This window comes from Haemorhous mexicanus, chromosome 9, assembly GCF_027477595.1.
Source record: "Haemorhous mexicanus isolate bHaeMex1 chromosome 9, bHaeMex1.pri, whole genome shotgun sequence".
NCBI lineage: Eukaryota > Metazoa > Chordata > Aves > Passeriformes > Fringillidae > Haemorhous > Haemorhous mexicanus.
Window position 1 is genome coordinate 1,549,203 of NC_082349.1, and position 12,664 is coordinate 1,561,866.

Genomic DNA, 12,664 nt, shown 5'->3' on the forward strand with positions numbered 1-12,664 from the left:
AAAGGGACAACGACTCCCCAGGTGCCTCTGCTGGAGGGAAATGAGGTTCTTGGCTGTTCTAGGTCTGTGCAGGGCAGCAAACACCAGCTGGAGAGGGGTTTGACACCAATACATCGGTTAAATGCATTTTATCCTTTCCTGCCCTGCTCGGTGGGAGGGTTCGCCCTGTTCCTAACGCGAGGAATCCCCCAAGGGGAGGAGCAGCAGTTTCCCCTCAGGCAGGCTCACCTGGGCTGGAGCGGGGAGCGCTGATCCCGCCGGGATACACCGCGTACAGCCACACGCGCGGGGGAGCCGCCGCCCCTGCCGGCAAAGCACAGGTTTGCCTTCAGAATGGGATTTTGTCTGCTGGGCTTGGCCAGGGGCTGCTTAGGGAGCAGCTGGGTCGGCCCTTGTGGGTCTGGTGTCGTTCCTGGCCCGACAGCTCATTTATAACTCATCTTCATCCTCTCCTTCCCCTGTGGTCTTCACCGAGGGACCCAAATCCAACTGTCTGCCCTCCAATCTCCAACTGCTTCCCTCCCCCTCCTTCCCTAAGGGCTCTTCATGGCCCCACTCCCCCTAAAAACAAGTGGGCAGGGGCTCAAACTCAAATGAAGCTGCCTTGATAACCCGATTGGGATTGATAACCCGATTGGGATTGATAGTCAGATTTGGATGGATAAGGTCCCGAGGAGCTGTGCCCAGCAGAAGAGGGGTTCCCGGGCTGTCCTACCTGGGATGTAGGTGTGTGTTTGGTGGTGTGGGATTCTCTCCCAGCCGTACTGCTCCTGCTGGCCGTGCTGGGGGCTGGAGAGCCACTCCAGTATGAACCAGAGCAGGGGGCTCTGGCTGGGCTGGGGGCGCTGCCACTGGACCAGGACCCTGCTCTGCTGCTCAGGCTGCACCTCCACGGCCTCCGGGGCTGGGAACTCTGTGGAGAAAGAGGGCAAGGGCTGTCACCCCAAACTCGTCCTTGGAGACTGGGAAGGGTCAGCCCAGCCCAGCACAAATGTGGCTTTCCTGGAAGGGTTTGAAAGCTGAAGGGTGAACAGGGAATTATGGAATATGGTGGGTTTGTATTTAAACACACACTATATATATATTTAAATCTATCTTTATGTATTGATCTGTACTTCATATCATTATTTAGGTTGGAAAAGACCTTAAAGATCAAGGCCACCACTGCCCTGTGTCCCCAAGTTCTACATCCATGTGGCTTTTGAATCCCTCCAGGGATGGGGACTCCACCCCTGCCCTGGGCAGCTGTGCCAGGGCTGGGGAACCTTTCCAGGAAGAATTTTTCCAAATATCCACCCTGAGGCTGTTCCCTCTCCTCCTGTCCCTGTTCCCTGGAGCAGAGCCTGACCCCCCGGCTGTCCCCTCCTGGCAGGAGCTGTGCAGAGCCACAAGGGCCCCCTGAGCCTCCTTTTGTCCAGGCTGAGCCCCTTCCCAGCTCCCTCAGGGATTCTCCAGCCCCTTCCCAGCTCTGTTCCCTGCCCTGGACACACTCCTGCCCCTCACTGTCTTTCCTGGGGGACAGTCCCTGCCCTGGGGCTGTGCCCATGCTGTGGCTGGAACAGCCCAGGTGCCCGTGGCCCTCCTGCCAGCTGTGCTCCTCCCCAGCCAGATGTGGAGCTCTGTGCTTGTGAATCCCAAACCCCCACCATTGGCTCTGAAATGCTTCAGCTGTTCCTGCTTACCAGAAACGTGCAGGGTTCTGATAAGCGTCAGAGCTTAGGGAGGGTTTTCCACCTTATTTCTCTTCAGTTTCTTTTTAGTCATGTGTTTGTCCTCAGCCTGAATGGGACTTTCCCCTCCCATTGCTCATTCAGAGACGTTTTCCAGAACTGGCAAAGCATGGTTGTGGGGGAAACCACAGCCCAGGGCACAGGGACCATAAGGTGGTCCTAAAAGGATTTAAAAGAATTTTTTTCCCCCCTTCTTTTTCAGTTTGCAAGGACCCAGCTCCCAGTGGAGGTTGGCAGAAAAGGATTTTTTTTTTTCCCTTTCTTTTTCAGTTTGCAAGGACCCAGCTCCCAGTGGGGGTTGGCAGAGGCTCCAGGAGCTGTTCTGGAGCAGAGGAGCAGCCGGGCACCCTTTGCTTTGCCAGCCAGCACGGGCAGGGCAAATTCAGAAATGAGTTTGTTGCTGCAGCCTTAGGAGGTGAAGGGCTGAGATTCCAGAGCCTAAAGGGGCTCCAGGAGAGCTGGGGAGGGACTGGGGACAAGGCCTGGAGGGACAGGACACAGGGAATGGCTTCACATGGAGAGAGGGCAGGGCTGGATGGGAGACTGGGAATTAGGAAATGTTCCCTGGCAGGGTGGGCAGGGGCTGGGATGGAATTCCCAGAGCAGTTGGGGCTGCCCCTGGATCCCTGGCAGTGCCCAAGGCCAGGCTGGACACTGGGGCTGGAGCACCTGGCACAGTGGGAGGTGTCCCTGCCATGGGACAATGAAATGAGCTGGGCTTTAACGTCTCTCTCAACCCAAACCACTCCGGAATTCCATGATTCCACATCCAGCAGGGGAGCATCTCCAGGGGACCTGTCTGGACTGTCTGGAGGACTCTGTGCCCCCTCGGTGGAGCGGGCAGAGCTGTGCCAGGGCTCTCCCCGTGCCCAATCCAGCGTTTCCCTGCAATCCGGGCAGGATCCGGTCCCTGCCGTGCCCCCCTACCTTCCTGAGCTGCCGCCCGGGTTAGGGGGATGCTGGCCGGGCTGGAGGCCCCTTTGGAGTTGCGGGCGGTGACGAGGAGGCTGCGGGCTCCGGGCGGCACCAGCACCGTGCACTCGGTGCCGGAGGTGAGGCACAGCGGCCGCGCTCCCGCCGCGCTCTCGGCGCTCACGGCGTAGCCCAGGATCCTCCCGCGGGCATCCCGGGCTGCCAGCGGCTGCGGGGGCGAGAGCGGCCGGGATCGGGGGGGTCTGACCCCGACACCCGGCCGGGACAGCTGTGCCCCGGTTGGTGACACCTTTTACAGGGATGGGGGATTTGGCTCCCAGCCGAGCTGGCCTTTTCCTGCCCTCCCTGCGGGCAAAGGGCTCCGCGGGGAGGGCGGACCGGCGGCTGCTCGGGGAGGAGCGGCGGAGCCCAAACCTCGCGGAGGCTGCCCGAGCTCCTTACCTTGATCAAGACCGTCACCTCGTGGCTGCCGTTGGGCAGGGCCCGGCCCAGGCGCCGCCACACGGCGGGAGCGGCGGCGGGGGCTGCGGAGGAGCGGGGACACCGTGACACACCGGGGGGGACACTGGGGGTGACACCGTGACACACCGGAGGGTACCCGGGGCTCCCGCACACCCGCAGCCCCCCGGGGAGCCCCTCCCGACCGGCCGGCAGAGGAGCGGGCGCGGATGGAGAGCAGCGGCGGGCGCTGCTTTTTGGGGTGAGAGCCCCCCGATCCCCGCTGGCACGGAGGGCAGTGCCAGGGATGGCCGTGCCAGGCTCATGCCGAGGCCAGCAGCTGGCACGGATGGGCCGAGCTGGCTCAGGGTGACCGCGATTTGTCGCGACACCTTGGCTGATGTGATTTTTCCACCCAGGGCAGCAAGCGAGGCAGTAAGGACCGTGGAATCTGTTCGGCCGGAAAAACCCTCTGAGAACATCCAGCACAACCATCCCCAGCGCTGCCAAGGCCGCCACTGCCCCGTGTCCCCAAGTGCCACATCTACAAGGCTTTGAACCCCCTCCGGGGGGGGACAGCTGTGCCAGGGCTGACAAATGCCACACGCGGGTGTCACCGGCGCTGAGCCCACCTGCCTCGGGGGTGCGGTACAGGAAGGGGGGGCTCCAGGCGCTCCAGGGGCTGTGGGCGGTCCCGAGCCGACACCTGGCCTGGAACACGAACTCGGTGTCGCTCTGCAGCTCGTGCTGCCAGCGGGGACCCTCCTGTGTCACCTTGTCGCACAGCTCCACCTGCGAGGGAAGCAGAGCGCTGGGGCAGCGGCACCCAGCGGGTCCCGCCGCCACCGCCGGGCACGGGCACGGGGGAGGTCACGGCCCTCCCGCGGGATGGGCAGGACCCGCCCGGTCCCCTCCGGTGCCACCCTGCGGGGCACAGCCAGAGCTCCCGGCCGCGCTGGGACTGTGTCACCACGGAGATTTTGGGGCTCCTGTGGCAGCGGGGGTCCAGGCTCAGCCCTGGCAGCACTCGGGGAGTTTCCATCCCTGCCCCAGGGTGGGTTTGTCTGGGGTGCGCTCTGAGCATCCCCCAGAATTTTGTGCCTTGTCCTCGCCGAGCGGAACGTTTGGAAACGTTTGGAATTCCATCTTTTTGCTCCGAAAGCTGAGCTAACCCTGCCCACGAGGCCATCTGCTGTCCCCAGAGTGGGTCCTGCCTGTGGCCGTTTGAACAGCGCCAGAACAAAGGGGTGAGTCTGGGATGTCCCCAAATATTCCCATTGCCTGCGGGGTCTCCAGCAGGAGCGGGACTGTCAGCTCTTCCCCGGGGCAGCTGAGGGGGGGTCTGGGGGTTTGGGGGTCTCACGTGCCACGTGGGGGTGCCCGTGGCCCTGTGCCTCTCCTGGCAGTGCACGTCCCTCAGCCGGGTCCGGCTCCTCCAGCGCGTGGTGGTGCTGGCAGGGGACGTGTCCGTGGTCTCGGCGCCGATGGCCACGGGCAGAGCAGGCACCACTGTGGGAACAGGAGGGAACGGTGGGGTGGGGACTGTCCCTGTGCTCAGGGGTGTCCCCAAAGGGACACTGCAGGGCAGGGTGGCTGTGCACAGCCCCAGCAGGCCATGCTGCTCATGGGGGGACAGAGGGAGGGAGGGAGGGGTGGACAAATGGATGGATAGATAGATGGATGGATGGATGGATGGATGGATGGATGTGGAGGGACAAAGGAGGGATGGATGGACAAATGGAAGGATGGATGAGGGACAGATGGATGGATGAATGGATGGATGATAGATGGAGACATGGACAGACAGATGGACAGAGGGAAGGATGAATGGATGGATGATAGATGGAGACATGGGTGGACAGATGGATGGATGGATGTGGAGGGATAATGGATGGATGGAAGGATTGATGATGGATGGGTGGACAGAAGGATGGATGGATGATAGATGGAGACACAGATGGACAGACTGACAGGTGGCCATACCGAGCTCCTGCAGGCTGAGGTGCTGAGGGGCCGAGCGGGCAGTGCCCAGGGCGTTGCTGGCCTGCACCCACACCGAGTACTGGCTGCCATTGTGCAGCTCTCTCAGCAACACAGGTGAGTCTGCAGGGAAGGTCTTTTCTTCCTCATCGTCCTCATCCTCCTCATCCTGTGCCACCACCCTGGAAGCAGAAGGCAGCCCCGTTAGTGCCCCTTCCAGCACCACCCCCCTGCTGGCACAGCCACCCCGGCTCCTGAGGTGTCACAGCTTCACATCCCCAAACCTGAATTTGTCACCCCTATAGCAAGCTGGGAAGTCACTCCCTTCCCTGACACTGCTGCTGGGGATTCTTAGTTTCACAGAGGGAAGAGAACTCCTTCCTTCCTTTCTGGCTGCATGCTTCAGTTTCATCCCAAATTTAGGCAGGAGCTTTGTCCCTTCTCCTCACAAATCTTCCATATGATGGGATTTATTGTCCTTAAAATTGAGTCAGGAGAACTGAAAGCCTAACGTGTGTGACACGCCAGCTGGTGCCGTGGGGACCTTGGCGGCAGGGAGCATCCCAGGGTGGGGCTGTGGCACACTCTGCAGCAGCCAGCACCTCCGCTTCAGCTTCCAGCTGGGCTTTGGGCTTTGGGCTTTGGGCAGGGCTGGGCTCAGCCTCTCTTTATCCCGGAGGGAGCCCCGGCAGCTGGAAGCTGCGGCTCCCCCGTGGCCGGGCACGGTGGGATGTGAGCGGGGCGCTGCCGGGCTCCGTGCTGCAGAGCGCAGCCCGCGGCGGAGCGTGCGGCTCTGGGGCAGGAGGTGACAAAACGTGAGCTGTAGGAAGTGGAACTGGGGCACGGCAGCGCCGCTGCCCCCCCTCCCGAGGCCTCACCTGCGCAGGTGGAGGCTGTGCCGGGTGGGCAAGTGCGTGAGCCGTCCCGGCTCCCAGCCGCACTCCAGGCGCTCCGAGCCCTCGGCGATGGCGCAGCTCAGGTTCCCCGGGGGGTCCGGAGGGTCTGCGGGGCGAGGCCGGGTGAGGGCACGGCCACCCCGGCAGGAGCCAGCCCGGCTCCGCGGGGCTCGCCACGGGCTCGGGGGCACTCACAGCCCGCCCGGAGCTCGGTGCCGCACACCAGGCGGTCCCTCTGGGCGCAGCGGGAGAAGCAGGTGACGGTGGCGAAGGGCATCTGGAAGCGGCGCAGGCGGAGGCGCACGGCGCCGCCGGGCAGGGCCAGCGGGGTGCCCTCGGCCCGGCTGTAGTTGAGGAGGATGAGGAGCTGCGGCGAGGGGCAGCCCAGCCAGGACTGGCAGCCGATGGAGATGTCGGAGCCCAGCCGCACCACGGGCGCGGGCTCGATCCAGACGCGCCCCTTGCACTCGAAGTTCGCAGCACCTGCGCCAAAGCGGGTGGGCTCCGGGGCTATCCCGGGGCTAGCCCGGGGGAGCAGGAGCTGCACGGCTCGGCAGGGAGCGGCTCTGCTCCCTGAAGTGCCGCAGCAGCAAGGCTGGAGCCCGCAGTCAGGGGATTACAGCCCGCCCTGCTCACCCTTACCCCCATGGAATGCAGGTAAACTGGGGGCACGAGTGATGCCGGGGAGAAATTGTCCCCCTGAGGGTGGGCAGGTCCTGGCATGGAGTGTCCAGAGGAGCTGTGGCTGCCCCTGGATCCCAAAGCCAGGCTGGATAGGATTGGGAGCACTCTGTCCCTGCTCCGAGGTCCCTCCCAGCCCGAAGCAGGCCGGGGCTGGGATGAGCCCCCACCCCTGCAGCAGCGCCCTGGCCCCGCTGACTCATCCCGGCAGATCAGAAACGGCCCGTTCCGCCAGTTTCACCCATTTCAGGTCTGCTCTAATGTTAAATGAGTGCAGGGAAATAACCTGCGCTCGGAGAGCTCTGATCCCCAAGATTAGGGCGGCGGGGGCGCTGCCCTTCCCTATCAGATGAAGCTCTGCAGCAGCGCCGGCTCTCGGGCGCTATCTGCTCCATCTGCCCTTCCTGGAAAGGGCAGGGCTGTGCTCCGGGGCTGCAGGGACAGGGGCAGAGCTCGGCATAGGGGCTGCGGGGACCTGCGAGCCTGGGAATGGTCCTGGAGCCTGGGATTGTCCCCGCTCCAAGGAGGGGAGAGGGAAGGAGAAGGAGCTTCAGGGCACGGAACCCCCCCTGTAATGCTCCTCTCAACGCCACCACTCTGGAATTGTCCTGTTCCCGCCCCAAATCCCCAGCGGGTCCAGGGCATTGCTCGGGTGCCATCCTGGTGGCCCTGTGGCCGTCACTCACCTGGGCACAGGCAGCAGAGCAGGACGGGCAGCACCAAAGCCTGGCCGGCTCCCGCCATGGGCTGGGCTGCGGCATCGCCTGAGGGGTAAAAAACCATGGAGCGAATCCTGCTGGGAGCAGCAGGAGGGGGGGGGAAGGCAATGTGGGATCGTGGCAGGGAGATCTGAGCAGCCCTGCCTCGGAGAAGGTGGGACCGGGGGCAGGGGGTGCTGCCCCTCTGCCCGGAGCCCCCCAGAGTGCTGCCTGCAGGGCTGGGCTGCCACGGGCACAGCAGAGATGGGGGTGCTCTGGAATGAGCCCCCCGAGGGTCAGGAGCACCCGGGAAGTGTGGAAAGGCTGGGGGAGCTGCTCAGCCTGGAGAGGAGGGGCTCAAGGGGGGGCAGATCCTTGGGGATGGAGATCTGGGGGGAGGAAAGGTGAGGGAACCAAACTCCTCCTGGCGTGGGACAGGACAGGAGGCAACGGGGTCAGGAAATCAGGAAATTCCAGCTAAACATAAAAATAAAAGCTCTTTAAAGGTGGCCAGAGTGGGGCTGCTGCCCTGAGAGCTTTTGTCCTGCAGTCTCCATCCCTGGGGAGGCTCAGACATGGTTTTATGAGGTAGAAACTCCCTGTTTCTGTAACATCCTTTGCACAGGTCCTGCCCAGGCTGAGCCAGGCTCTTCCCAGCAGTGAACCTTTGAGACAGCCCCAAAATTTGAGGGTTGCTCATATTTTCCCCTGCTCCCTTTGCCTCTCTCCACAGCCTCTTTGGGAGAATTTCCACAAGCCAGGAAAAGCAACCCCAGCCTGGCCAGCCTCGTGGGGCTTGGATGTGGGGTGGAACCAGCACCCACAGCACAGACTGGTGAGGAACAGGGAGATGCAGCTCCCGGGGGAAGTTGCTCCTTTCCAAGAGAAGCATCCTCCTGGAAGTATCCCCCTGGAGCTGGGGTGGCTCCAGGGTCCCCCCAGGCCCCTCTGGGGTCACAGAGCAGACCCTGACCCAGCCCTGCCACCCCCACTCTCCTGCCTGGGGCTGAGCACCCAGCCGAGCCCCCACTCCCTCATTTCCCTTCCCCATGCAATACCTGCTGTCAGGAACGGCAAATTCCCCTGGAGGGAGGCCAGAGCCCTCAGTAAAAGCTTCAAAATGCTGTTTTTCAGCCCAAACCAGGCCAGCAGCAGCAGCAGTGAGTGCTCTGGTGCTTCTCGTGCGGGGTGAGGTGACCTGGTTTGGTTTTAGGGCTGATCAAGCATTCATCGTGGGTGAGTCAAACCTCAAGTGCCTCCCTATTACCTGACCTACAAAGAGAAGCTGTCAGTTTCCAAGTGCCCAGGAGCCTTCTGCAAACCAGGGCAAACGAAAAAATGCAGTTGGGGGTCCTGTGAGAAGAGCTGGGAACTCTAAATCTGCCCAGCTCTGCCTCCTCTGGAATCACCTTTGTGTTTTTATTCCAGTTTAGAGGCGCTTGCAGACTCCAAAGCCAAAGGGACGAGGCCGTTTGGAGATGCTGGGCTTTGAGCTGGGCTCTGGTGAAGCCTCCTGGTGCATTAGGGCTGAAGAAATGGGAATTCAGCAGAGAAGGGAGAAGCTGCTCCACGGTGCCAACCCAAATCCCACGGAACCTTCCCCAGGGGCTGTGCCCGGAGGGATAAACGCAGGAGCAGCGGGTGAGGAGCAGCTGGGACATTTTGGGGTTAAATTCAGGGGCTGGGAGCTGGGCAAAGCAGGCAATCCTTACCTTGGCAGTCCTCAGGGCATGTGGCACCGGGAGCTGCAGCAGCAGTGCGGGGCTGTCCTACAGCGAGCAGCCGAGTTTCCCTCCCGGTCTGAGTCAGTCCTTGGGAAAGCCCAGCAGCCCCTGGAGCCCAGCCCCGGGGAAGGGGCACCTCGGCGTCCTGGCAGGATTTGGGCTCAGCCTGGTGGGGCTGAGCCCATCCCCAGGGGGTGTTTTGGTCTCCTTGGGAGCACAGCAGGGTCCTGGGCGCTGTCAGGGAAAGAACTTTTCCTGCCGATCCCAGAGGCATGCAATGAAAACCCCCTGAGGAACGGGGCTGTTTTCACCAGCACTGAGTGTCACCCCTCGGTGACACCCTCTGTCACCCCCTCGGCGCTCGTGCTGTCCCCATCTGTCGCAGGCAGGGCATTCCCAGACCCGGGAGATCCCAGGGATGCTCCAGGGATGCTCCGGGGCTCTGCAGCCCCCGGCTCCCTCCGTCGCTCCCAGAGCCCGGCTCGGCAGAGCCCGGCGCTTCCTTCCTCGCGCCTCTTCAAGAGTTAAACCTCAAAAACAGTGTTAACCTCATTAGACACTGCAACCACAGGAAACCCCGCACCGCTCCCGCCTCTGCCTCGAGGGAGGAAATGTCGGGGAACAGAATTCACCGCCCCGGGGGAAGGCAGAGCCTCCCGCTGCCAGCAAACCCGGCTGCTCCGGGTCTTGGTTGATCCAGGGGGATTTTTTGTGGAAGGGAGAGCGGGAGCTGCCGGCACCTCGCGGGGTGGTGTGGTTGTGTAATGTATAGAATGTGTACTGTGTGTGCCATGTGCCTGTGTGGCGGTAGGAAGGGCTGGTTTGTGCGGTGACACACACCCGAGCAGGACCGGGGGGTTCAGTTTTAGTGGGAATTTCAGCCTTGGGATGTCCTGGGAGTGTTCGGTGCCCGGGGCACACAGCTGGGGCCGCACGGCCAGCGTGCACATCTGGAGCCAGCTCGTCTCGTCTGGGGGAGGACAAGCACATCTGGCCCCAGGTGGCACATCTGGAGCGGCACAGCGCGGTGGGATGTGGAGCTCTGCCGGGACAGGTGTCAGAGCTCCCGGGAGCTGCGGGTTCCTGCATTTCCCAGCCCCATCTCCCGCTGCCCTTTGACTGTCTGGTCCTTATCTCCTCCTGAGCACCGGGGCTGCTGCTCAGAGCTCCCTGGGCAGCGGGGCCGGCTCACACCCGGCTCTTCCCCGCAGATTCCTCCTTCCCCTGCTCAGGAATCTCAGCTGCTGTCGCCTTCCTCCGAGGCAGCTCCACTGCCCCGGCTTTCCAACCCCCTCGTGTTTGGGGCTCTCTGTGCTTTGCTCAGGTGTTCCTTGGAGCCTGATGGAAACTGAGGCAGGGTTAGGCTGGGTTTAGGAAGAAACTCCTCCCTGTGAGGCTGGGGAGGCCCAGAGCAGCTGTGGCTGCCCCTGGATCCAGGGCCAGGCTGGACCGGGCTGGAGCAGCCTGGGACAGTGGAGGGTGGAACAAGGTGAGGTTTGTGCTCCCCTCCAGCCCAAACCATTCCAGGAGTGTGTGATCCTCTGTCCAGAGGTGGAAACACCTTTCAGCATTCTGGTGCCCTGCAGAGGGTCCCTCCCGAGGCTGGCACGGCCCCCAGCCCCTCCCAGCACCGCCGGGACGGTGCCTTGGGACAGAGCCTTGGCACAGGACTGGGCTCAGCCCCCCCAGGTTTTGGGGGCGCCGCTCCCCGAGCCCGGCCCTGCTCCCCGGGGCTGTGCCGTGCTTTCCCAGCGCCCCCGCGCCGGCGATGGCATCAGCCCGGCACTTCCCCTGCCCTGCCGCTGCCACTGTCACCGCTGCTGCCACCACCTCCTGCCCCCTCGCCGTGCCCCGTGCCCTGCCTGGGCCGTGCCCACAGCCCCCGCGGGTTGGCAGGGAGATGAAAACGTTATTAATGGATTGATGGAACATTTGTTATCCTTGGTGGGCACGCTCGGGCAGAGGAAGGAAAGGTCGGGACAGAGCTCTTTGTCACCCCCAGAGCCGTGCCCGGCACGGGGGACACAGATGGGGCACAGGCACAGGCTCGAATCCTTTTTGCCCTGCTGGCAGCTGAGAGGGGACACCGGGTATTTGATCTTAAAGCTGCCGCGGTGGCATCTGAGCCGGGGCTGAGGACACTGTCCCCGCGGGGGCTTCCCTGTCCCCCCGGTGGGGGTTCCCGGGGGACAGGGACCTGCCGGAGGGACAGGAATGAGCGCTGCTGGCGTCAGCCCCGCTGGCACTGCGCTCCGGGCAGGATTAGGTTCCCCTCCGCTCTGGAGCAGTCAATGTTCCCAGGTCCAAGCTCCGGGCTCGCTGCAGGAACAAGGAAGGTGATGCCAATGTCAAAGGGGGTTTGGCTGTGATTTTTGGCTGGGGTAAAAGGGCACCCGAGATACGGGGAGGTTGCTCCCGGACTTTGAAGTCAGTTTGTCCTTCCTGTGAGCGGTGCCAGGGAACAGCTCCCGCTCCTTCCCTGGGAGCCGGGCAGCAGCAGGGACGTGAACCAGTCGGGGTGAGGAAAGTTCGGGCAGGGTTGGCTTTTCCCCGAGACGGGAGAGCGCCGGGGCCAGCCCAGCGTGCCGGGGCGAGAGGCAGCTCCGCCCGCGGGGCCACCGTGCCCCACTTCCCTCCGGAGCCTGCAGGCCCTGGCTGTGCCCAGGCAGGTCCTGGCAGCGAGAAAATTGGGAATAACCCTTCCCAAAAGGGGCTGTAAACACCGCCGTGGCCAAGGGCAGTGAATGTCCCGCTGCTGCCTTCCCTCCTCACTCCGGGAGTGATCCCCAAATCAGCCCTGGAGGGGTTCAGAAGCCGTGTGGATGCACGTGGGATAGGGGTGGCCTTGGCAGTGCTGGAACGGTTGGACTGGATGGTCTTCGAGGGCTTTTCCAACCTAAACGAGCCAAGGTTTTATGGAATTGCAGCTGTTTCCAAGCTGGGCTGATCCTTCATCCCCGTGCCCGCCCCATTCCCCCCACACCACCGGGCCAGCTCTCCCGTGGCTGCAGCTTTGTCCCTCCACCCGTGTCCTGTCCCCTCGGGGGCCCCGGGACACTGTGGGGATGGAGCTGTGCCCGGCTGGGATGGGGCTGAGGGAGCGGATTCCGGCGGGGACACCGAGGTGTGCGTGTCACCCCTGTCCCCTTTGTCAGTCTGTTCCCTGCGTCCCGTAGGGCGGAGGCGTTTTTGTGCTCCAAGCCGCCTTGTTTTGGGATTTTTCCACTTGGCAGAGCATAGCCCGGAGGGGAAGATTTCATCTCTGAAAGGGAAGGGCCGGTGCCAAAATCCTGCGTGCGGGGTCACCCGAGGGCAGCAGCCGGCAGGGTGCAGGGCCCCCGGGGCCGCCGTGCCAGGGACAGCGGAGCCAGCACGGCTCTGACCCCCGCTCTGCCGTGGGGAGGGGAGGAGGGGGCCCTGTCCCCCTGCCCACTCAGGGGACACGCCTTTGTCCCTGCGGTGTCCCCGAGCAGTGCCACCCCATGTGTGACCTCACCCCCTTCCCCTGCTCATGCCCCCCACGCCAGACCCGGGGGGTTCCTCTCATCAGTGCTGCCCACCCCTAACCCCCGTGGGATGCCCCC

General features: G+C 63.3%; 1 protein-coding gene across 6 annotated transcripts in view; it reads right to left on the reverse strand.

Moving 5' to 3' along the window:
* The window catches only part of IL23R (interleukin 23 receptor), a 19,364-nt gene extending 6,703 nt beyond the window's left edge, over nt 1-12,661 (reverse strand). The window contains exons 1-14 of one of the 6 annotated variants that reach the window (XM_059853554.1): nt 9,862-12,661; nt 9,069-9,610; nt 8,766-8,964; nt 8,415-8,628; nt 7,345-7,422; nt 6,173-6,460; nt 5,960-6,083; nt 5,085-5,263; nt 4,465-4,610; nt 3,734-3,893; nt 3,105-3,187; nt 2,658-2,871; nt 716-913; nt 229-303 (exon numbers count right to left, since the gene is read on the reverse strand). In XM_059853554.1, coding sequence (XP_059709537.1) covers nt 229-303; nt 716-913; nt 2,658-2,871; nt 3,105-3,187; nt 3,734-3,893; nt 4,465-4,610; nt 5,085-5,263; nt 5,960-6,083; nt 6,173-6,460; nt 7,345-7,402 — 1,525 coding nt within the window. In that variant the 5' untranslated portion in view covers nt 7,403-7,422; nt 8,415-8,628; nt 8,766-8,964; nt 9,069-9,610; nt 9,862-12,661. Of the gene's footprint in view, nt 1-228; nt 304-715; nt 914-2,657; nt 2,872-3,104; nt 3,188-3,733; nt 3,894-4,464; nt 4,611-5,084; nt 5,264-5,959; nt 6,084-6,172; nt 6,461-7,344; nt 8,182-8,414; nt 8,965-9,068 lie in introns of those variants that run through there. The other 5 variants (XM_059853555.1, XM_059853553.1, XM_059853557.1 and 2 more) reach the window with 5 other exon arrangements.
* Nucleotides 12,662-12,664: the final 3 nt, after the last annotated feature.